Raw genomic sequence first — 23,020 nt, 5'->3', positions numbered from 1 at the left:
GAGCACGTCCGAGTTCCTGACCTCAGGTCTCAGCCCGCGGCCCCTCCTCCGGCAGCAGCCCCAGCGAGCGGGCGGCTGGCTGCCTGGGGAGGCCCCCGCACTGGCTCCTCACCCCCCGAACACCCGGGGGCCGTGACTGTCCCTCTCACAGACGGGACCCTGAGTCTGACAGGCCGGGAGCGGCCAGGCCGGTCCCGCCCGCCCGGCCTCGGCGGCCGCCGTCGCAGCAGGTCCTTCCCGTCTGTGCTCGTGGGAAAACGCTCTCCTGGCTCAGGGGAGCCGTATCTGCGTCAGGACCTAATGTTTTAAACACTCGATAAAGCTGTTTCCTGGCTCTCAGTTAAAGGCACAGTCACACACAGGCCTGGCCATCACAGGCTGACCCGCCCCCGACTCCACTCGGAAACAGGCGGGGGCAGCCGCGCCCGGCCCCGGAGCTGAGTGGTGCCCGCGCCAAGCCGCACGGTGAACCCAGGCAGGCTCCGCCCCCGCCCCCGCCCCCGCCCCGCCCCCGCCCCCCGCCACGGCCACGGCCACGGCCACCGCCTCCGCCCCCGCCTCCGCCACGGCCACGGCCACCGCCCCCGCCCCCGCCACCGCCCCCGCCCCCGCCCCCGCCCCCGCCCCCGCCTCCGCCACCGCCCCCGCCCCCGCCCCCGCCCCCGCCCCCCGCCCCCGCCCCCGCCCCCGCCACCGCCACCGCCATCGCGTGGGCGGCATTCCTGGTCCCTGTTCACTGCGGAGAGCCCTGAGGTTCACCCCGCTTCCCGCTCCTCCCCCAGCCAGGTCTGCGCCAGCCCCGCTCCCAGGACGCCAGCCACCACAGCGCGCCCCGAGGGTGTGTCTGCGTAATTGCAAAAGTGGACACGGCCAGCGGGGTCCAGGCGCCAGCCCCCTGTCGCCCCGCTGACCCCGTCTCCACCAGGGGTGGCTGCTCGGACCCCTTCCTGGGTGTCCACGCCTCCCCCACCTGACGCTCTGGGTGCCAAGGACAGCCCATCGCCGGTCAGCGTGCTGTCCCAGGAGGGCAGTGCGGGGGCTGCCCTCACCCTCTCAGTGCCCGGGACACCGCTGGCTCAGAGCCCGTCTGAGCCGGGCCGCACGTTTTCCCAAAGCCCCACGCAGGCCGAACTCTACCCCACGTCCACCCACAGCGGCTGCCCCGTCCCAGGCCGGCCGCGGTGTGAGAGGCAGTGTCCCCTCCACGCCGGTCCTTGGCAGACCCGGGTACCGAACCCCCTGGACGAGGGTGGCCTCCATGGTCCTCACGGGGCCTCTGCACCCCCACAAGCCACACACTCATCGGGATGGCGGCAGGGGCTTCAGAGCCACAGAAGCCACGGCCACGGTGACACCGACGCGTCCACGCCCACCCACCGAGGACACCGACACGTCCACACCCACCCACAGAGGACACCGACACGTCCATGTCCACCCACGCCAGACACCAACGTGTCCACGCCCATCCACACCGGACACCGACGCATCCACGCCCATCCACACCGGACACCGACGCGTCCATGTCCACCCACGCCAGACACCAACGTGTCCACGCCCATCCACGGGGGACACCGATGCATCCACACCACACCCACGCAGGACACCGACGCGTCCATGCCCATCCACGCCGGACACTGACACGTCCACACCCACCCACGCCGGACACCGATGCGTCCTTGCCCATCCATGGCGGACGCCCGCCGTCCCGGCCAGCAGCGCCTCCGAGCAGCGCCCGCCCCCGCGGCCGCCCGCTCACCTCGAACACGTCCTCGTCCAGGATGCGGGTGCCGAACACGATGATGCCGTTGGTGTCCACCACGGGGTGGTCGCTGCGGTCCAGGAACTTGGTGGCCTTCTTCTTGCAGTCCAGGAGCAGGGTCACGTTTTTCTTGTGGACGCTGAGCGCGATCCTGTGCCACCTGCAGGGGCGCGGACAGCGGTGGGTGGAGGCGGCGCGGTCACGGGCGCCAGTGCCGGGGGCTCAGCGCAGGTCACAGGGACACGGGGGGACACTGAGAGGAAGTCCCTCTCCCTGCGCTCGGACCCCGGCCACGCCATGCACCCCCACGACACGCCCTCCGCCCCGACGCCTCCGATTCCTCGTCTCTCAGGCGGGTCACCGTCTGAGCCCAGAGTGCATGGCGAAGCCCTGAGAGCAGGCTCTGGAGCCCTCGTGGGCTGGCCGGTGGGCCACGGGCCGGGACACAGGCGGGACAGCCTGGGGGGCCGCCTGAACCCCACCAGAGGGCAGGCTCCGGGGAGGGGAGCTCGGTGGGGAACCCTGGCCCGGGGACCCACACGGCACTCTCCGGCGTGGCAGAAGGCCTTCCTTGCATGTGGCGTCCTCCGGGCCAGCCACCAGGGAGGCCACGGCCACGCCGCCGGGCCTGGGTGTGCCCACGGAACCCGGGACGGTCTGCCTGGGTTTCCTGGTTCCGTCCCACACCCGGTGCACCTGTGCCGCCAGGGCCCCGAATCCTCGGGGGGACACGTGGGCACAGCCGCTCGACCTCCCCGCGTCCCTCCCGAACGGAGGGCTGGTGTGTGCCCGGCGCCCGGGGGAGACGGGGGCCCAGGGAGCAGGGCCGGGACCAGCTCTGGGTGCTCCCCGCCGGTGCTCCCCGCCGGTGCTCCCCGCCAGTGCTCCCCGCCGGTGCTCCCCGCCGGTGCTCCCCGGGGGCCCTCCGCCCGCTGCTGTAGCACAGCCTGTGGGGCGCCCCACCTGCCCGCGGGCCCGGGGCTGCCAGACGCTCCCGGGGCCTGGGGGCCGAGGGCGCCCACTCACTTGCCGTCGGACAGGTTGATGCCGCGGAAGAGGGGGTAGTCCTCGGGGCCCGGCCGCCCCGTGTGGTCCTCGTACAGGAAGACGGGGGAGCGGCCCATCTCCAGGCCGAGCTGCTGGATGCCCTGCTCGTTGTACACGGACACCAGGAAGGCCTGGCTGCCCTTCTTGGCCTTCACGGTGGCGAGGATGGAGAAGTCCTCGGGGAACGCAGACGCTGGGGCAGAGGGCAGAGGGCAGAGGTCAGAGGGCCCAGCCACCTCCTACCAACCCGCTCAGGGACCTGGCACCCCGGCCGCCTGGCTCACACTGCTTCTGCAGCCCCGCCTGTCCCCACATGGCCACGCCCGGCCCCTTCGAGGCTCCGTTCAAGTGCAAAGCTACCGGGTCCTCCCAGCTGCGGGCTCCCCGCGGCCGGCCCGCCCGCCCCCACCCGGTAACACATCTGCATAGACATCCTAGCGGGGCCTGGGATGTGGGGGACCCCGGATGTGAGCGTCTGGGGGCAGTGCTGTCTCAGGGCCCCCGAGCCCTGTGCGCGCCCAGAGCTGGGCCAGCAGAGGGTGTTGTTCAGCGCCTGCGGGGGACCGAGGGCGGGCGGTAGTGGGGTCGGCTAGAATCGCACTTGTTGCCATGTCCTGGTTGACACGCAAAATAGAGAGAAGGTAGAAAGAAACCAAAACTTCCATCCAGATTGCAAAGAACCGAACACAGAAACAAAAGGAGGGACCTGCTGTGTCGGTGGCGGGAGGCTCCTACGGCCGGCCAGGCCCTCGAGGCCACCAAAGCCAGTCCCCTGCGGGCCTGCCCCGCTCCTCCAGACCTCTCGGCACGCACACAAGCACACACATGCGCTCGCACATGCATGCGTGCACCCCTTCCCTCCAGCCAGGTGCCCCTCGACTCTCCTGCCTGTGCACCCGCAGCTCTGCCGGGAGCCTGGTCCAGCAGCCAGAACCGTCCGGTCGGCACACTTCTCAACCCCCTGCGCGGGGAGGGGACACGCTCTGTGCTGTGAGGGCTGTGGGTCAGGCTTAGGGCCTGCAGGACAAGGTCACCCAGATGGCCGATGGCCAGCCCTGCAGGAAGCTGTCTGGGGCGCCCTCTGCTGGGGTAACGGCCACATAGTCGGGCAGCTAGCCTCTGCTCTGGTCACAGGAGCAGGGCGTGCAGGGTGCCAGGCTGGGGGGAGGGGACATCCAGGCGGCCTGAGACTTCACCTGCTGTGACCTCGCATCCCCTGGGACCAGGGTGGAGCGATCAGGCGAGGGCGAGGGCGAGGGCGAGGAGAGGGCGAGGGCGGGCACGGGGGCACCGCCGTTTCAGACACTAAAATCAACATCCCCTAACTCAGAGCAGGGTTTGGAGGGAAGGCAGAGGCGGGCTTCTCTGGATGCACAGAAACCAGACCCCGCAGTTCTCTGTGAGCTCAGCGAGCGGGCCTGACAGTGACCTCCGTCTGCACCGAGGGTCAGACAGTCCCTAGGCTGCATCCCGGACCCGGGGCCACTGGGGCGCCCCACGGGGGGCTCCCCAAGGGGCTCATGTCCCCGAGTGACCTCATCAACCAGAAATGGCTCCTTACAAAGCGCCGGCCGCCTGGACAGACCTGAGGGGGCGGAGGGAGGGGTACAGGCAGGGTGGGGGAGAGGGCGCGGAGGCCAAGGCGCAGCCCCTGAGGAGTGCGCCCCTCGGGGACCCAGCGGGGACGCGGGGCGTGCAGAGAGCCGTCACTGGTCAAAAGAGAGCCTGTGGCCAAAACCGGTGTGGCTCAGTGGATAGAGCGTCAGTCTGCCGACTGAAAGGTCCCGGGTTCGATTCCGGTCAAGGGCATGTACATTGGTTGCGGGCACATCCCCGGTAGGGGGTATGCAAGAGGCAGCTGGTCCATGTTTCTCTCTCATCGACGTTTCTAGCTCTCTATCTCTCTCCCTTCCTCTCTGTAAAAAAATCAACAAAATATATTTTAAAAAGAGAGAGAGAGAGAGAGAGAGAGCCTGTGGGGAGAGGGAGTATGTATGGGGGGGGCAGTGTAAAATATGTACACAGATAATAATTTAATAAAAATAAAAAAAAAGAGAGAGAGAGAGAGAGCCCGACTCTGGGTCAAGGCCATGTTCAAGCCACGAGAAGGCGGCCCAGCTGCTCACAATCACAGGGCACGTCCATGGCGGCCGCCTCAGCCCGGGCCCCGCCCTCCCGCCCTCCCAACGGGATCAGAGACGCGCTCCCTGGGGCCGGGAGGTTATGGCCCTCGGCCCCTCCTCCAGGTGAGCCGAGCCGCTCCTGACGCCGGGCGGTGGGAGCGGTGCCTCTACCACCATGGCTGATGCCAGGACAGCTCGGACAGGGTCTCGGCAGCTAACATCCCCTCCCCCCCCCCGCTCCGGGCAGGAATCAGCAGTCCGCTCTGTGCTCGGCCAGCGATCCTCGTTAGGAGATGGCTCTCAGCTGGGAGGTGTGATGTGTGATTCATGCATCTCTCGGGGTCACTGTCCCCCATTAAGCTTCTGTCTGGAAGTGCTGCCTTTCCCAGGACCCTGAGGCTTCCCTCCGCGACACCCCCCTCGCCCAGGCCCAGGAGCAGCCCCTCCATGCCCTCGGGCCTGGCATCAGGGAGGACGGACACCTGCTGGAGGGCAGGTCCTCCAGGCCACCGCCCCTTCGGGACAGCAAACCCGGCTGGTTCCCGGGGCTTCCCAGCATCCCGAGCGTGACCTCGCCGCTCCTGGACGAGGCGGGAGGGACGGGCTCACATAGACACACCCCGCGCCCCGCGCCCCGCGCCCCGCGCCTCACCGGGGTACAGCTGCTTGGTGGGCGCGCTGAGCTGGGCATCCTTCGTGACTCTGTAAGCCACGTCCGGGCCCCGGGAGGACCGCCGTGTGGAGCAGAAGCCTGTGGTCTTGGTTATGCCGTCGGGCAAGGTGTGGAAATCTAGAACCTTCAGGAGGTCGGCGGGCTGAGCTGGAAGGACAAAGGGGGGTTAGCCACAGGCGAGCAGAGCACCCGGGAGGGGAGAGCGGTGGCTGCACCCAAACCCACTCAGAGCCGCCCCGACGCCGGGGCCAAGTGGGGGGGGGGGCGCGGATCCCACTTTACAGATACCCCACCCCAGGCAGGCAGCTGGTTCTGTCCCAGGCCCGCACCCCAGCAGCCTCAGTGCCCACCTGACAGCCACTCCGTCCCAATCGGAACCAACACCGATCAGAACCAACACCACGTTCCCCCAAGTCCCAGTGCGGGGGCAGGGGGTGCAAGGGCCGGACACGCCAGCCTGGCTCCCAGACTCGGCCCCTCCCTCACCGGGAGGCGATCAGGCCGCTGCGGAGGGGGGTGGCGTGCGGGCACTCAGGCTGGACGGCGGACAGCACAGGGACCTCATGTGCAGCTGCCGCGTGCTGGGGCCTCGGTGTCTGCAGGCAGCGGGCCCCTCTGCTTCCCACCGGCACCTGATTCAAACGCCATTTCCCACAGCCGCTCACAGCGTGTCGGCTCCCACGGCCCCGGAGCCCCAGGCCTGCGTGCAGGATGGCGCGGAGCCATGGCGAGGAAGGAGCGGCCCCTGAGCCCACCGGGAGGCGCCGCCCTCACCCCGGCCACGGAGAGGGCGGGGACACTGGCGCCCACGGAAGCCACCCACACACAGACTGCACAGCTCGCCTCTCCCGCGCCCACACGAAAAGACGGCCTCCGTGCCGCCCCACACAAGCCAGCTTCACATGTTGAGTTCAGTCCCGTCACCACCCTCGCAAGGCCCCTCGGCGTCCCGGTGAGGAACTACACGCGGGCGTGGCATCACGGTGACGGGGCTCAGGGGCAGCCGGGGGGCCGCCTCCCGGGGCGCAGGGAGAGCCCGTCTGGGATGCAGAGACAGACTCCCACCAGCTTGTGTGGGCGCCTGGATCGAGCTGTTCCTGAAGAAGGCTCAGCTTATACCAGTTGGCATTCGATTTGACGCCTGCTAGGAAAAGGCTGGCGCCCTCTGCTCGTGCCTCTGTGCCCCTCGGGGCCTGGCCAGCTCACTGCCTCCTCCCCAGGGGGCTGTTACCGGCCTGGGGCCCACTCAGAGGGGAGCCCCCCCTTTTAACCAGGGCGGGCGACCGGAGGTGAGAAAGGACCCCCATGGGGGTCTCCCGTGGAGCTCAGCACAGCCATGGGTGGCCCTGTGTCCCCTCTGTTGTCCAGACAAGACAGACAGAGCCCTGTGCCCGGGAGGGCGGCCTGGGAGGGAGCAGTGCCCGGCCAGGGTGGCCAGTGCCGGCCCTGCGGAGGGCGCCATCCCCAACCACGACAGGCTGGGAGGGCGGGCCCACGCAGGGTGGGCGGGTCCGCGGTGACAGGTGGACGGGAGAGGGAGCTGCTCTTCCCGGGCACAAAGCACGGCCCAGGCGGTGGCCGCTCGCACCCCGCACCAGCCCCCGTCCCGAGGCCCCGCCTCCAGGGGAGCATTGCTACAGCCCAGCTCCGCGCAGTCGCCTGTCACCTCAGCAAGAGCCCGGAGCCCGGCCGTGTGGCTCAGCGGCTGAGCGTCAGCCTAGGAGCCGGGCGGGCCAGTGTGATTCCCGGTCAGGGCACAGGCCCGGGGGGTGGGCTCCGTCCCCAGGGTGGAGCGTGCAGGAGGCAGCCGATGGATCTGCCTCATCACTGATCTTCTCTCCCTCTCCCTCTCCCTTCCTCTCTGAAATAAACAAAATACATATTTAAAAAACTAAGAGAGACCAGAAGCACGGGACATGGATTTCCCAGCTCAGGAAGGAAATGCCCGGTAGGACAGAGGGAGGGGCAGTGTGGGGGCCGGCGCCCGGGGTCACCACCTCCCGCGGCCTCTGACCTTCCTGGGTGGTGCTCGGCTCGGACCCAGCGCCCAGCCCCCACGGAGGGGTGGTCCGTCCCTCGCACGGGGGTGGCACCGCCGAAGAGCTCGGCGCCAGGGACTCCTGCCCCGGCCGCCACCGGACACCAGAGCAGCGCTGGCGCAGGTGCCCGGCACGGCCCCAGGCCTGGCCTCGGCCGTGGGAAGAGACGGCCGTGCCAGCCGCTGGCTCACCTGCCGCCGGGACAGCCTGCCGAGCGCTGGCTCATCCCTGAGCCCGGCTCCCAGGCGGGCGGCCAGGGGGATCGGAGCGGCTGATGCTCTTCCCAGACGCCGTGTTCTCCGTCGCTGGCGGTTTACAGCCGCTCGCTGCCACCGCGAGTTGAAAAGGCCACGGACCTTTCCAGGCCCCGTGCCACCTGCTGGCCGGGGCGCCGGGCAGCCCTCGCCGTGTTTTCATGTTCATGTGGCAGGCGTCCGAGGAAGCGGGCGGGACAGGCCTCCTGGGCGTGCAGCCTCCCCGTCAGCCGTCTCTCGGCTCCGCCTGGACGGGCCCCCGGGGAACAGGCCCCGCCCGTGCCCACTGCCCAGAGCGGGCGGGAGGGACTCGGCCCGATGCCACGGCCCCGGTGACCTGCCCGCCGACGGGAAGCGCGGCCAGCGGGAAGGCGGGGAGGAGGCAGTGGGAAGGTAGCCGAGTTTGGGTACCAGGTGCCAGGAGGCAGCAGGAGGACTGAGAGGAAGGCGAGGGGGCCGCAGTGACACGGGGGAGCTCAAAGCAGACCGAGGGGCAGACCGGCCACGCGAGAGCCATCTCAGAGCCGTCGCACCATCTCACCCCCTCTCGGTCAGCTGCTGAACCGAGACCCGAGACCCATAGGACACGGGGTCCCTCTCACCAGCCCTGCCCTCACTTCCCGGCTGCGACCCCGCCGCCCAGCCCGGAGCACGGCCACTGTGGGCGATGGGACCCAGAGTGAACCCCAGGGGAGGACCCAGCCCACGCGGTGGCCCAGGGGCGTGGCACCGGCCCTGCCAGCAGGATGGCCCTCCGCAGCCAGCCTGCCGGGCCCTGGTGGGCAGCACCGCTGTCATCCCAGGAGCCGGGCTGGCTGCTGGGGGCTGGCTCTGGCCTCGGCACCCGGGGCAGCAGGTGGGGGCGGAACCTGCACTGGCTCCTGGGCATCGGCTCATGCCGGGCTTCAGGAAGCCCCTCCTCAGCGCTCAGAAGGAAAGATGGCGGGGCCAGGCCCCTCACAGGCTCAGCAGCCCCTTCCTTTGCCAGTGGGACCCCCGCCCCCAGGGCAGCACCCTCCTCCACAGACAGCGGGCAGCCCGCCTTCAGGAGGGGCCCGGGAGCGAAGTCAGACAAGCAGGGGGCGGGCCTGGGGTCACCACCGTGAGCTACCAGCACCCTGCCAGCCCCCTCCGGAGGGAACACCCAGGAAGGGGCTGCCCTGAGCAGGTGCTGATGCCAGCGGCTCCAGTCCCAGCCCTCCCCAGCCCAGAGCCTGGTGCCAGCAGCAGGGAGGGGCTTCAGACAAAGGACTTAGCCAGGACCCACAGACTGCCCTGCAGGTTTAATTATGCACCGCAGGGAGGGGGCGGGCCTTCCGTGTGGGCGGGGCTCAGACCCAGACTGCCCTATAGGGTTTCATTATTCACCCCAGGGAGGGGGCGGGGCTTCCGAGTGGGCGTGGCTCAGTCCCGGGGACGGTACCCAGGGCCCTGGCTCTGGATCTGACAGGCAGGGACAAGGGAATGAGGACTCGGTGGGGTTTCGCCTTGTAAATAAGCCCACCTGCCGCCCGGAGTGGGGAGCTGGGGGGGGGGGGTTGTGAGAAGCCTGAGAGTCTGGCTCAGCCCCCCTAGGGCGCACAGGGCCTGCCTGGCCCTGGGCCTGCACCCTCACTCTGCCTGCTCTCCTCTGCCTAAGGTCACACCCACCGGCCGCTGGTGAGGGTGCCCAACGCCCAGGCCCGTCCTGCCTGTGACAGTGTGCTGGCAGGGGGACCCCAGCCTGGGTCCGGGTTCGGGGTGGCGGCTCTTAAGAACCTGCCCTCTGAGCCTAGCTTCTCGCCAAATCGCCCCTGGTTGGTCATGGGTGCCCTCTGTCTGTCCTTAGGAAAACGGATGGCATGTATGTCCCTCTGCCCGTCATTCCTCACAGGGTCTGACCACAACAGGCCACGCGCAAACTTTAACCCTGCGGGCACAGAGGTGGCGAGGCGGTGGGGCGTGGGGCGGGGCACACACGCTGCCAGCAGGCGCCCGTCCAGGAGAAGCGCCCGCAGGTGGCTGGATCGGGCGGCTCGTCTGGGCTTCCTGGGGGTAATTTGCCTCCCCGTCTGAGGAAAGGGGAGGGGATGGCACCGGTGCCAGGCTCCGCACTGCGGTGGGCAGTGTGTGTGGCAGGCTCCGCCCCCGCCCGCTCCCGGAACCGGAGGCGCGGCTGCCAGAGCGCCGTGCAGGGGGGCGGCAGAGCGTGCTGGGGGTCTCAGGCTCCGGGGCCTGGCCCGTGGACTGGCAGCTTCCGTCAGGCTGCCCGGAGCGGGGCGCCCCCCTGCAGCTCCTCCCGAACGCCGGGGACAAGGGCCTCGGGAGAACGGCCACAGCGGGCGGCATTCCTCCGGCTGCACCTGCCGGCAGGGCCCTGGGCGCCAGCAGCCAGAAAGGGCGATGGCTGCTCGGGTTTTCTTCTTTGCGCTTCCCTGTGGCTTCCTGGCGGGCGTGTGCGCTTTCACAGTGAATCCGTGGAAAACCGCTGCCCGCTGAGTCTGGCCGGAGGTGGGATTATATAACCGCCCGGCCACTCAGGCGCCCGACACCCCGAGGCGGCCCCGGGCCACGGTCTCTGCTGGACAGTGGACACTGTGACCGGTCCGCGGGCAGCCGGACCCCGTGCCCGTCTCAGGAGCACCCCTGTCCCCAGCCCGGGTCTGACAGGGGCGCCCCCGCAGGGCCCCGTGGCCAGGCCACCCTTGCCCTTGGGACAGGAATGTGGGACGGGCCGATGTGTGTGCCCTCCGCCCTCCGCCCGGCCTGGGCGGCGCTGGCCTGGCGTCCTGTCGGGAGAGGCAGCTGAGGCTCAGGGGAAGCCGGCCCGGCGGCGGCTGGGCCCCTTAACCTTCCCAGAGTGGGTCGAAGGGTCGGGGAAGTTACCAGAAAGTTCCCTGTGACACTTTCAAGTCCCTGGAGAACCCACAGGGGTCCGTGGCTCCTCCCACAGCCCCGCCAAGGGCACCCGAGGCCCCGCAGACATGCGCGCTGAAGCTGCCTCATCACGGGGAGCAAGCAGGGGCGCTGGCCGCTGGCCGCCGCCCGGGGGTACGGCCCCATCACTTCCTGTCCCGCCTCTCTGGGACCTCCACCCCTGTCCCCATCCAGCCCGCCCTGGTGCCCCAGACAAGCCCCACCCAGGCCGAGAGACGCCGGGACCCACGGCCCCTCCTCCTCCTCCACGCCCTCGCCAGCCCGGGGCTGTGCCTGTTCTCCCATAGAGATGGGCCCGCGCCCTGAGGGGCACTCCTGGCGCTGCTGTCCGTCCCCCGACACGCCCTGGGGACCGGCCAGCTCAGCAGGCGCAGCCTCCCCGTCCGCCCTGAGCCGCACGGCTCCTGTCTGAGGGGCTCCCACGGGGGCAGGTGGTTAGGTGGATCCTCTGCTCCTCCCAACTGTGCCACGTGACTGCCCGCCTATCGGTGTCTGCACACACCTGTGCCTGTCCGCGGCAACATCCCAAGAGAGAGCCTGTGTCCGGCCCGCCTGGCACCTGAATTGGCACAGCGCTGCAGACAGTAGGTGCCCAGCGCATGCGCCTCCGAAGGCGGTCTCGTCACCCGGCCCCTCGGCACGGCCGTGCCGGCTGCCCACCAGCGCGTCCGCCGGCTTCCACCTCGAGCGGGATCCCCGGTCCCTTCCCAGGTGGGGGCTCAGCGGGCGCCGGCTGCGGCAGGAGTGTGCGTGCGGGTGTGAGGTTGTGTGAGGTGAGGTTCGGAGCCTCTGACTGCAGCCTCTCCGGGTTCAGAGCCACGGGCTCGGGCGCTGACCGTGAGGCCCAGAGAACCACGATGAGGGACGCCCAGGCTCCGTCCCAGCCGGAGCCGCACACGGGTCATCGCTTTCCCAGCTCCGCCTCCTCCCCGGAGGCCAGGACCCCGAGGCCGGGCCCCCGCCGTGAGGACAGAATCCCCGAGTCTCCCGCGGCTTTGGGGCTGTGTCCCCAGCAGCCTGACTCCTGCCCGGCCACCCGCCTGCCCAAGGGGTGAGAATGTCCCCCTGGGGGGCCTGGCGGGAAGCGCCCGCACCTGGCCGGGGGCAGGCGGGTTCTGGGAGCCGAGCCTCCCAGCTGGCACAGCTGGCGCCTCCCAGGGCGCGGGGAAGACAACGGGACGGGAAAGGCCTGGGCGGCCGAACGGACAGGAACAGTGAGTCGCCGGAGAAAAATGCGCTCGGCTCCGGCCTGACAAACCCAGCGGCGGTGCCCTGAGGATGGCGATGGCGGCCGGGGGCCCGGCGATCCCGGCTTTACCGGGAGGCATCGCAGCGGTTTAACCAGCGGCCGGAGAGACACCAGACTGCCCGCCTCCAGGTGGTGCGTGTGGGTTTCTTTTTGGCCAGACACTGACAGGCATGGACAGGCCTCTCCCGGGGGCTTAAGCTCAGAGCAGGGGCAGAGCGCGGGGACCAGGAGGCATGTGCAGTGCAGGGCTGCCGGCCACAAGGCTGCTGGCCTGCTGGCCCGTGGCCATGGCTCGTGGCTGTGGCCTGTGGCCGTGGCCCATGCAGGTGAGAGGGGGGAGGCGGCACCCCGGAGCCACCCTCAGCCCCTGCGAGTCCCCTAGCAGAGCCGCAGGAGGGAGGGCTCCGGGGAAGGCGGGCCCCGAGGAGGCAGGGGCGGCGCTAACTTGCTGAAGGAATTCCACAGCCTGGGGAGAGTTTCTGGAAGTTATCCACAGGCTCAGATCACTAATCCCCCGTCCAAGGAGCCCAGGCGCCGGGCCTGGAGAGCCTCATCTGGAGAGATTACGGCAAAGGCGCGGGGCGGCTGGGAGAGTCCTCCGGAAAGAGGAGGGGGGGGGGCAGGCAGATGCAGCCGGGGGCTGAGTCCAAGGCCTCGGGCCCCAGCCAGCCCTGTGCCCCGGGACTGGAGACCCCGCAGGGCAGGCGGGTGCCCGCGCCCGCTCGGGCCCACTCGGCTCACGCACACCCTGCCACGGCTGGTCCGGAGCTCCGGTCCTTGCTGAGGGGAAGCCGAGAGCAGAGTCCCTGGCGTCCGGCACTCCACCGGCATCTGGCCGAGGGGATAAAGCGGGGCTCCACACCCAGGCCTCAGGGCCTGCCTCTCCCGGAGATTTTTCTTTTCTGAAAGGCTGATGGTTTAAAGATGTGGACGGGGCTTGGTGCAGCTTCCCTCTGAGCCAGCTTCACTCTCGGACACCTCATGGGCCGCTGGGCCACCCTGCCCTCCGCGGGGGCTCCCAACACGCCCACCCTACCTGCCGCAGCACGTGGCTGCCGGCACGGACTCCCACACGCCTCTCTCACTGTGTGCCAGCAGAGTCCACGGGCCAGGCCCACCTGGCTGCAATCCCTCGCCTATCACTCTTTCCTTCCCCCTGAAACGGAAAAACTGACTCAGACCAGGGCAGCTCACCCTGCACACACACACACACATACACACACGTGCGCACATATGCACACACACACACACACACACACACATGCACATACACTCGCATGCACATACACACACACTCACGCACACACACACCGCTCGCAGCTGGGTGCAGGCTCCAGATCCTGAACTGTCCTCAGACGTGTGTGGACACTGAGGGCCCGGGACTCAGGCGGCTGGGAAAGCGGGTACCAACAGGCAGGGCCCACATGTCGGCTTCCTCAGGAGACCGGGCCCAGCACGCACCACCGACGGGGCCCGAGGGCAGGGAGGTCCCGTGGCGGTCCCGGGTCGCACCGCCTCCTCCCCCCTTCTCAGCCCTGCTGCCGGATGAAGACCCCGGAGAAAAGGGGAAAGTGGCCGTGGCCGGGCCGGCGTGGCTCCGTGGCTGAGCATCGACCTATGGAGGAGGTCACGGTTTCTTTATGGTCGGGCACAGGTCCGGGTTGTGGGCTCGATGCCCAGGGTGGGGCGTGCAGGGGGCAGACGATCGGTGATTCTCTCTCCTCGTTGATGTTTCTCTCTCTCCCCCTCTCCCTTCCTCTCTGAGATCAATAATAACTAAAAGTGGCTGTATCTCCTCCGTGGGGTGAGACCCCTCACGCAGACTCCAAGCATCGCGTCTGCTCCCCGGAGGCCAGAACCCGGAGGCTCTCGCGATGGGGCTCTGAGGGCCGGGCTCCCGTGTATTTACTTTACTGGTTTGTGGTTGTTTGTTAATCCTCATTCAAGGCTATTTCCCCCACTGATGTTTAGAGAGAGCGGAAGGGAGGAAGGGAGGGAGAGAAAGACAGAGAGAGGAGCACCCATGTTGCCTCCCACACATGCTGCCTGGGGGCCGGGGACCGGACATGCAACCCAGGTGCATGCTGTGCCCTTGACTGGGCCTCGAACCCGAGACCCTCCGACTTTCAAGCCAGTGTTCGTCCAGTGAGCACACTGGCCAGGGCCGGGCCTCGGGTTTCCTGCCTGTAAAAGGCGGATGACACCTCACCTTGGGAAGATGTCAGCGGGATGAAAGAGTGCAGGAAGCAAAAGCACTCAGGATAGGTAACAGGGATGGGGGGGAGAGAGGGGGAGGGAGAAGAGGAGAGGGGGGAGGGGAGGGAAGGAGAAAGGGGGGAGGGAAGGGAAGAAGGGAGGGAGGGAAAGGGGAGAGGGAGGGAGAAGAGGAGGAAGGGAAGGAGGGAGAGAGGGAGGGAGAGAGGGAGATAGGGAGGAGGGAGGGGGGAGGGAAGGGTCCCAGAGAATCATATTCTTTCCTTCACCCCGGCTGTCCCTCCTGAGTCCCATGCTCTTCCCACTCTAGTTCACATTTCAGCCGTTAGACTCGGCTGAGGCCTGGGACGGTGCTGGACCCAGGGCCCGCCCGGCCCCAGCCACCCCTCACCCCAGCCGGGCCTGACCACTCCTCGGCGGCCTCCAGCTGAGCACACCGTGGTGGGTGGGCCCGAGCCCGCGGGACAGCCCAGGGGACCCCTGCCCTCACCTCCGCTCTCCGGCGCAGAGGAACCCCGCCATGTGCCTCGCAGGCCTTGGCCAACAGCCTCCCAGTGTTTGTAAACCAGCTCCGGGCCAGGCAGCTGTTTGCAATCCGGAGGCCCAAAGGGGAGGCGGGGCCCGTCCCCAGGAGGGCCGCCTGCGGGGCGCGTGAGGACAGCGGACTGAGGGGCAGAGGGCGGCTCCGCTGAAGCTCGGTCCCACCGCCCAGCCCCCTCGGGCCAGGCCCTCCCCCCCCAGCAGAGACCTCGCCCACAGGCAGGAGAGGAAAGCCAGAGTCCCCTGCTTGAAGGGGCGCCCCCTCTGCCCTCCTGGCTCCTCCCTGGGAGGTGCCCTCCCCCATCTCTAGGCTGAACCCTGCAGGCTGTCAGATGAGGGAGGACGATCCTGCAAGGACCTCCGCTCTCTTTGGTCCCAAGATCCTCCCACCTGAGCACACTCCGCCCACCCTCCTAGCCCCGCCCACCACCCGCCCCGCCCACATTCCTCACTCCCTTCTCACACGTCGCCCCGCCCACACTCCTCGCCCCGCCCACACTGTCCACACACATCGCTCCGCCCACGCCGCCTTGCCCCGCCCCATCGCTGGCACCACCACACTGGGTGCCCTGAATGCTCCCAAAATACAGGTCAAACACAGGGAGACCAGCCACTGCCGCGCGGCCTCGGTAGACTCTGCGCCTGGACCACAAGCCCAGTCCCTGGACCGTCTACACTCAGGAACCTGTTCCTGCTCTTCCATCCCAGGGAGTGCCCTCCGCCGCCTCCTCCGGGGAACCCCTCTAACGGTGCGGAAGGTGGTGTCCCTCCGTCCTTCCTACCTAACCAGCGGCCCAGCCCCCGCGCCGCCAGGAAAAAGAAAAAGAAAAAGAAAGGCTGCCATGGGGCTGTGGCCCCCGCCCCGTCCCAGGCGGCAACCCGCACCAGCACAGGCCCGGGCCACGCGGGCTCATCTCAACTCGCCAGGCCCCATGTGCTGGCAGTTGCCTCCCTCTGATTGGCCAGTGCCCCACTGATGTGTGGCAGTTGCCTCCCTCTGATTGGCCAGCATCCCCCATTGGTGCTGGCAGTTGCTCCCTCTGATTGGCCAGCGCCCATGTGTTTGCAGTTGCCTCCCTCTGATTGGCCAGTGCCCCACTGACGCTGGCAGTTGCCTCCCTCTGATTGGCCAGCATCCCCCATTGGTGCTGGCAGTTGCCTCTCTCTGATTGGCCTGAGCCCCTCTGGGCGCTGGCAGGTGCCTCCCTGTGGGGCTTCCTTCCTCGGATTGGCCAGTGGCATGCCCTACCTGCCTCCCTACCAGCCTCCCTACCTGCCGCACTGGATACACCTGCCTGCTCAGGGTCTGACCCCCACTGCTCCGGGGGCTCCTGTCGGGCAGGACGGCGCACCTACTGCTCGCTGGGCACTGCTGCCCCGAGCCCGGCACAGCCTGACGAGGCAGAGGTGCCCAATGGCTCACCGAGGCTTCTGCCCTCCCAGGTCTCCCTCCCAGCCTCTTCCAGTCCCTCTGGACCCCCTGCAGGAGAGAAACCCCAGGAGCCCAGGCCACCGCCGGCGATGCGTCCTCAGGTACCGCGGCTCCCTCCGCCACAGGGAGGACATCAGTCCCACCTCCCACCGAGGCGAAAACTCTCCCACGTGAGGTCACTATCGGTTCAGTGCAAGGGCCAGAGTCTTTACAGCCATTTACGTTTATTGACATCAGAGAGGAAGGGAGGGGAGAGAGAGAGAGAAACATCAATGATGAGAATCATCAACCGGCTCCTGCACGCCCTCCATTGGTGATCGATCCCCCAAACCGGGCATGTGTCCTGACCAGGAATTGAACCATGACTTCCTGGTTCAGGGTCAACCCTCAACCACTGAGCCACACCAGCCAGGCCAGATCACACTGCTACACACACACACACACACACACACACACACACATATTTTGAAATAATTTGTGGCATTTGTGTTTTCAAAAACAGAGATGTTATTAGGATCCCTAGGGCTGGAAGGAACAGAGCATTTCCCCAAAATAACACAGAGCCGGGACACAAAAGAGGGGGACACTCCCCCCTCCCCTTGCAGAGACATGGCAGGACCGGCGGCTTCTGTCTGAGTAATGAGTCTGGAGAAAAGTGGGTCAGACTGTGGTTCCACGGTCTGAGTCACCCCAAGTGGCAACACTGACTCGCAATGTGGGGTCATTGCTGGGGTGGGAGCTGCCAGAAAACCTGTAGGGGGGGTGGGGTTCGAACCCGCAGAGAGGAGGGCTGAGACTGTGTGCCGTGTATAACCAAGTTCCCCCATCGCCCGAGCCAGGAACCCGCACTCATCCATCCACCCTACAGACTCCCTCCAGCGCCACCCCCTGTGCCCACCGGGCCGCCCCCTCCGATGTGTCATCATCACCGAGGGCGTGTCTGGGAGGCGGGCGTGGGCAGGTCCGTTCCCTTGTCTGGACCCCGATTCCTCCTGGTCACGTAGAGGTGGCCTGAGGACAGGGAGGGGTGTGGGCCACATGGTGTGCCCACGTCTGCCCACAGACACGCCCCCCGCCTGGGCTCAGAACCTCACCCCGGGGGCCCCGCCTGTGTCGCCTCTTCTCATGCTCACCCCGGGCAGGGGGCCCCGGGGTGGCTGCGGGTCAGACAGAGCAACCGGAGGCCGGCCCACAGGCAGAGCCAGGCGCTCAGGCCGTCCCGCCCCGCCCCGCCCCGAGGGGCCTGGGAGGACGTGGCAGCGGTAACGGGGTTTCCCCTGCGCTTCCTACATGGGATGCATTGAACGCTCATGAAATCCTGCAGGAAGTCCCACAATCACCCCTTTCGCACAGAGAGGGAAACTGAGGCACGGGCAGCTCAATGCGCAGCCAGGAGGCAGGCCCCAGGACTGGAGCTGGCCGCCCGCCCCGGACCACGGCCCCGCCCTGGGCGTCGTGCTGCACCCGTGGCGGCAGCGGCTCTGCCAGGAGAAGGCCCCCCGGCCCCGCCCCGGGACCTCAGGCCCCAGCTGGGCCAGAAACCCTCAGCCTAGCTGTGGCCAAGTGCTGACACCAGCACAGCGGTGCCATGGGGAGTATAAATAGAGGGAGGCAGAAGCCATAATAGGGCTTTGCCCTCTGCTGAGTAAAAAAAGACTCGACAAATTATCGGATCCAGCTGGCCCTGCGGCAGCCCGCGGCCTGGGGTGGCCAGCAGGCTCCGTGGCCACGTCTCAGCCGGCGTCGCCCACACGGCGGGGCGGGCGTGGCAGCAGGAGAAATGGCGTCTGACGTGAGCTCCCCAGACAGCCGGCCCCTCCTGCAGGAGCCGCTTGCCAGACAGTGTGCACGCGTGTGCATGTGCCTGGGTGTGTATGCTCATACACACGTACACACACACACACACACACACACACACACAATGGTCCATGCGAACCGCACAGCCGCACACGCACGTGCTCACACAGCCTCAAACAGGCCTGCAGCGCGGTTCCACCCGTGTGGCCTCGCATGGCCTGGATGGGACCAGAGGAAGCAGACCCACCACGCAGACGGGGCCGAGGTCCGGGAGGGAGAGGCGGGCCCAGCGGCTGTTGGGGGCAGAGCCCTGGCGTCTCCCCGGCGACCGGAGCCTCTGAGGACACTTCCACGGAGCGAGGACCGTGGCAGTGCTGTGCCGTCTGCTTTGGCAGAACATCACCAAACCAGGGCCAGGTGCTCACCTCGCCGGCTCACAGCGCTTCCAGGTGTGGCCTCACTCCATCTTCACAGACAGCCCTTGAGCGAGCTGTCCGCCCTCCCTTCTCCATCCTCCATTCTTCGTCCTCTCCCATTCTCCGTCCCCCATTCCCCGTCCTCCATTCTCCGTCCTCCATTCCCCGTCCTCCATTCCCCATCCTCCATTCTCCGTCCTCCATTCCCCGTCCTCCCTTCTCCATCCTCCATTCTCCGTCCCCCATTCTCTGTCCCCCGTTCTCCGTCCTCCATTCCCCGTCCTTCATTCTCCGTCCTCCCATTCCCCGTCCTCCATTCTCCGTCCTCCATTCTCCGTCCTCCATTCCCCGTCCTCCGTTCTCCATCCTCCGTTCTCCATCCTCCATTCTCCGCCCCCCATTCTCTGTCCCCCGTTTTCCATCCCCCATTCCCCGTCCTCCTTTCTCCATCCTCCGTTCTCCGTTCTCCGTCCTCCATTCCCCGTCCTCCCTTCTCCGTCCTCCCATTTCCCGTCCTCCCATTCCCCGCCCTCCATTCTCCATCCTCCATTCTCCATCCTCCATTCTCCGTCCCCCATTCTCTGTCCCCCGTTTTCCATCCCCCATTCCCCGTCCTCCGTTCTCCGTCCTCCTGTTCTCCGAGAGGAAGGCTGAGGCCCGCCCGCCAGCCGCCAGGGTCTCAGAGGGAGCAGCTCAGTTTGCACTTTCTCGACTGCCCACCTGCCTGGGGTTTGCCAAGGATTGTCCCCCACACCCAATGCCTGTGGCTCAGCACAGGGGACCCCCCCGCCCCCCAGTCAAGCTGTCAGTGTCTGTCTGTCTGTCTGCAGAACACCAGCCTCGTGTGCAGGGCAGAGAAAGGCGAGAGACCCCCAGATCTCCCACTGCCCCCTCGGAGACCCCCTCTTCCTCACAGCAGCACTCCTGCGCCCAGCACTCCGGGGGATGCCCCGCCGGCCCGGTGACTGAGGGGCTTTCCAGCGGGAAGCTGGGCGCCCTGGGAGAGCAGCCCACGTCCTGCCAGGAAGGAGGGGCCGGACTGCACCGGGGGCCGGGCACCACGAAGGAGGCGTGTGGGTGCATTTCTGAGATGAAAGGAAGGGAAGAGGGGGAGGAGAAAAGGCCGAGTTCAGCGCCACCTCCTCCAGGAAGCCTCCCCAGATCTCCCCATGTAGACGACCCTCCCGGCTGCTTTGAGGGACGCTGGGCATGGAATGAACCGTGAGGTGAGTGGGTCCGTGTGCACCTCCCTCTGAATGCAGCTCCTGGAGGGCCCTGCCACCCTCGCCTCTATCTCCCCGTAACCCCAGGCCAGCCTGGGGTGTAAGACAACACCCTTCAGGGGCAGGAGGCCATGCAGGTGGGAGGAGGGCCCGGCTAAAGGCAGGCTGGGGGCTCAGGCAGCTGGGACGTGCCGATCAAAAAGAAGGGAGAAAGGAGGAGAGAGGAAAGAGGGAGGAAGGAAGGGAAGGAGAGAGGGAAGGAGGAAGGGAGGAGGGAGGGAAGGAAGGAAGGATTCTGCTGGCAGAACCCCCTCCCCAGGGCAGAACTCCCCTCCCCCGGGCCATACACGGGCTGGTACCCAGGCCCGGCCACAGCGCGGGGTGCCCTCCCAGGGGAGAGCGGATGTGGAGTGAGAAGGTAGCCCCTGACTGTCAGAGGCACGGAGGCCTGGTCTTGTGGGGCAGGAAGGAGGGAGAAGCTCTCTCGGGGCCCAGAGGGCAGACAGACCCAGAATCCGCGGCCCCTGCTCCCCGCTTCCCAGCCTCTTAGAGCCCCAGTCAGCGACTCCCTGACCAAAGGCTGCGTGAGGGTCCGAGGAGACGCCGTGGGCACGGGCTCAGAAGCCCCTCACAACCGTCCCCCACGTGTGGCGGTCTCCCTGAGGCAGGAGCCCCCCCTCTTCTCCCAAGAGACCCCAGCGCCTCAGGGCTCTGGGGACTGATCCTGACCCTCCCGGGCTCCGAGCCAGCCCGTGCCCCGTCACTGTCAGGAAGGGGGTCCAGGAGCAGCGGGTGCCCGCTCCCCGGGGACCAGGGAGGCGGCAGGGACAATGGCGAGGCGGGGCAGGCAGCATCAGCTGTGCTGGCCGCGGGCGTGGCCGTGGTGAGGATCCAGAAATATCTGAAGGGCGGGGTCCCAGGCAGGCTCCGGCCAGCACCCCGGGGACCGCGCTGGAACAGAGCATCAGAGAGGGGACCGCCTGGGCCGGGGGCAGCAACGCCCGCCGGGCCACGGCTGGTGGCCACTGCCGCTGGGCAGTGACCACACCGCCAGCCACCGAAATCCGGAGCAGATGAGGGAAGGCCTTGGGTCCGGGGCCGCCCACCGCTGTTCCCTTCTGGGGGGGAGAGGGGGTGTCTCTGCAGCCAACTCGATTGAGTCAGAGGAAACTTAACCCTTTGAACCCGGACGAGTCCCACCAAACTTGGACGGTTCTTCCCACAAATTATGGCAAGAAGCGGTCACGTGACCGGGGCCGGCCAATGCCGTGCAGAGGAGATGACCTCAATTTCCAAATATTGGGGTCATGTTTCATTTCACATACTCTCCTTTGCCCGTTACGACGCTAAACGGCCCCAAATGCAATCTTAATAACTTCTCGTTCCCCCGCTCCTTGGCCGCGGAGGGAGGAGAGGGAGCGCGTCCAGGGAAACGCAGAAAACATCTGGAGCCCCGGCCCGCGCCCCTCCCGGCCGGCCACGCACGGCGCTCCCTCCAAGGTCCCACCCTGGGCGGCGTGGCGGGCCCGCCAGGGACATGGCTGCTTCTCACGCTTCCAACGTCTTCTGGACGGAGCACACGCCTGGAGCGGCCGCCAGGCCCACCCCCGGCTCCGGCTCCGGCTCCAGGCCCGGCCCTCCGTTTGGAAGGGAAACCGAGAGGAAGCAGGGGCGGCGGGCAGGGGGCAGGGGTGGGGAGCAAACTGCCAGCCCCGTGCCCAGGCACACGCACGCTCTGCACGCTGCTGGCCTGCACCCAGCTCCAGCTTTTTGGGGTGGCCGCTCCCCCGAGCTCCTGGGAGAGAGCACATCCGAGGGGCTGGGGCCAGGTCCCTGGTGGGCTGGGGGTCCCCTGAGCACATCCCCAAACCACTGGCACCCTTTCCTGGAGGCTGCCCCTCCCCCCCCATCCAGCTGACCTGACGGGGCTTGCCGGCACCACGGTGGCAGCCCAGGGGTGAGACCTCAGGTCCCCCGGCCAGGCAGGCGCCCCCCGCCCCCAGCCCCTGCCTCCTGCTCGCCCCCCTCCGGGGCCCACAGCACTCCGTGGCCAGGAAAAGGGGAAGAATCACTGCCTTGGCGAGTGAAACATGGAAACTGGTTCTTCCCACACATCCCCGAGCCAGCAGCGAGGAGGGGGAGGGGGGCTGCCCTTCCCTCTGCCTGTCCTCCCCCCAGCACTCTGGGGCTCATCTCCCGTGTCAGCGGGGACTTGGGGGGCTTCCCGAGGAGACCCGGCCATAGGCCCCAGCAGGCGATGCTTAGAAAGTCACTGTCCAATCAGGAGTCTCGCCACCAGGGCAGCTCCCAGGGCGCCTTCTAAGGGCAGAGCTGGCAGGGGAGCCTGAGTCTGGGCACCCAGAACCCGCCAGCCTGGCCTGCTCCCCTGCCCGTCCCTGGGGGCTCCGGGTGGGACCCCCTCCCCCTGGGGTCTCAGGGCCAGGACTGCCAGAGGCCCGGCCCCTGCGAGGCAGAGCCAGCGGGTCTGAGGGGGGAGAGCGGTCCAGGGCGGAGCAGGGCTGGGGCTCCTCCAGCTTCCGGGATCCCCGCCGGGGCCCCCACCCCAAGAATGGACAGACTGTGACTCTAGGGGGCGACCCTGCCCGGTTTGGGGAGAGGAAGCTGTGCAGGCCCCTTGGCTGGGTCGTGGGGCGGAGACCGCGAAGTTTCTGCACAAAAGTGTGCGGCTCGGGCAGCCCCTGGCGGGTCCCACGTGCAGCGCCGGCCCGCGGGCAGCCCCACCCGGCCTGCCACGGCGCGGGGGGCACGGTCTCCCTCCCGGGGGCCCCAACTCCTGGCATTCGGGGTCCCGCCCGTGCATTCCACAGCCGGGGGGACCCGTGCAGGCGCGAGACAGGCCCGTGGCCGGCGCCGGGGTGACAGCCGCACCGGTCCGCGCGCCTCCTGCAGCCCCGCCCGCGCCCCGCGCCCCGCGCCCCGCGCCCCGCGCCCCGCGCCCCGGCCCCAGCCCCCGCCCTTACCTGCGCGGCTCGGGGGCGGCGCCCACAGCAGGAGCAGCAGCAGCAGCGGGCGTTGGGACCGGGAGCCGGGCGCCCGGACGGAGCGGGCTGCGCGCTTTCCAGCGGGTGTGGACGTCCATGCCGGCGGGCGCGGGGCGCGGGGCGCGGGGACTCTCGGGCGCGGGCTCGGCGGGCGGCCCGGCCTCAGGAAGGCATGGGGGGCGGCCCCAGCCCAGGCCCGCGCTTTGTGGCCGCGGCTCCGGGCGCGCTCGCCCACGGGCGGGAGGGCTGGACCGTGGCCCCGGGGCGGCCGGGACCCCGCTCGGCGCGCTCTCCTCGCCTCCTCCGACGCTTGCAACTCCCGCTCGTCCGCCCTGG

At 68.2% G+C, this 23,020-nt stretch overlaps 1 protein-coding gene across 1 annotated transcript in view; it reads right to left on the bottom strand.

The window, feature by feature from the left end:
* COL5A1 (collagen type V alpha 1 chain) overlaps nt 1-22,782 on the bottom strand; it is a 79,180-nt gene extending 56,398 nt beyond the window's left edge. The window contains 5 exon segments of the mRNA XM_036416983.2: nt 1,757-1,919; nt 2,786-2,999; nt 5,582-5,749; nt 22,664-22,712; nt 22,714-22,782. Of these exon segments, the coding sequence (XP_036272876.2) occupies nt 1,757-1,919; nt 2,786-2,999; nt 5,582-5,749; nt 22,664-22,712; nt 22,714-22,782 (663 nt within the window).
* Between the last annotated feature and the right edge of the window lie 238 nt (nt 22,783-23,020).

The sequence above is a fragment of the Pipistrellus kuhlii genome, unplaced genomic scaffold (assembly GCF_014108245.1).
Source record: "Pipistrellus kuhlii isolate mPipKuh1 unplaced genomic scaffold, mPipKuh1.p scaffold_m20_p_57, whole genome shotgun sequence".
In the NCBI taxonomy this organism is placed as follows: domain Eukaryota; kingdom Metazoa; phylum Chordata; class Mammalia; order Chiroptera; family Vespertilionidae; genus Pipistrellus; species Pipistrellus kuhlii.
This window is presented reverse-complemented; position numbering and strand designations above follow the sequence as displayed.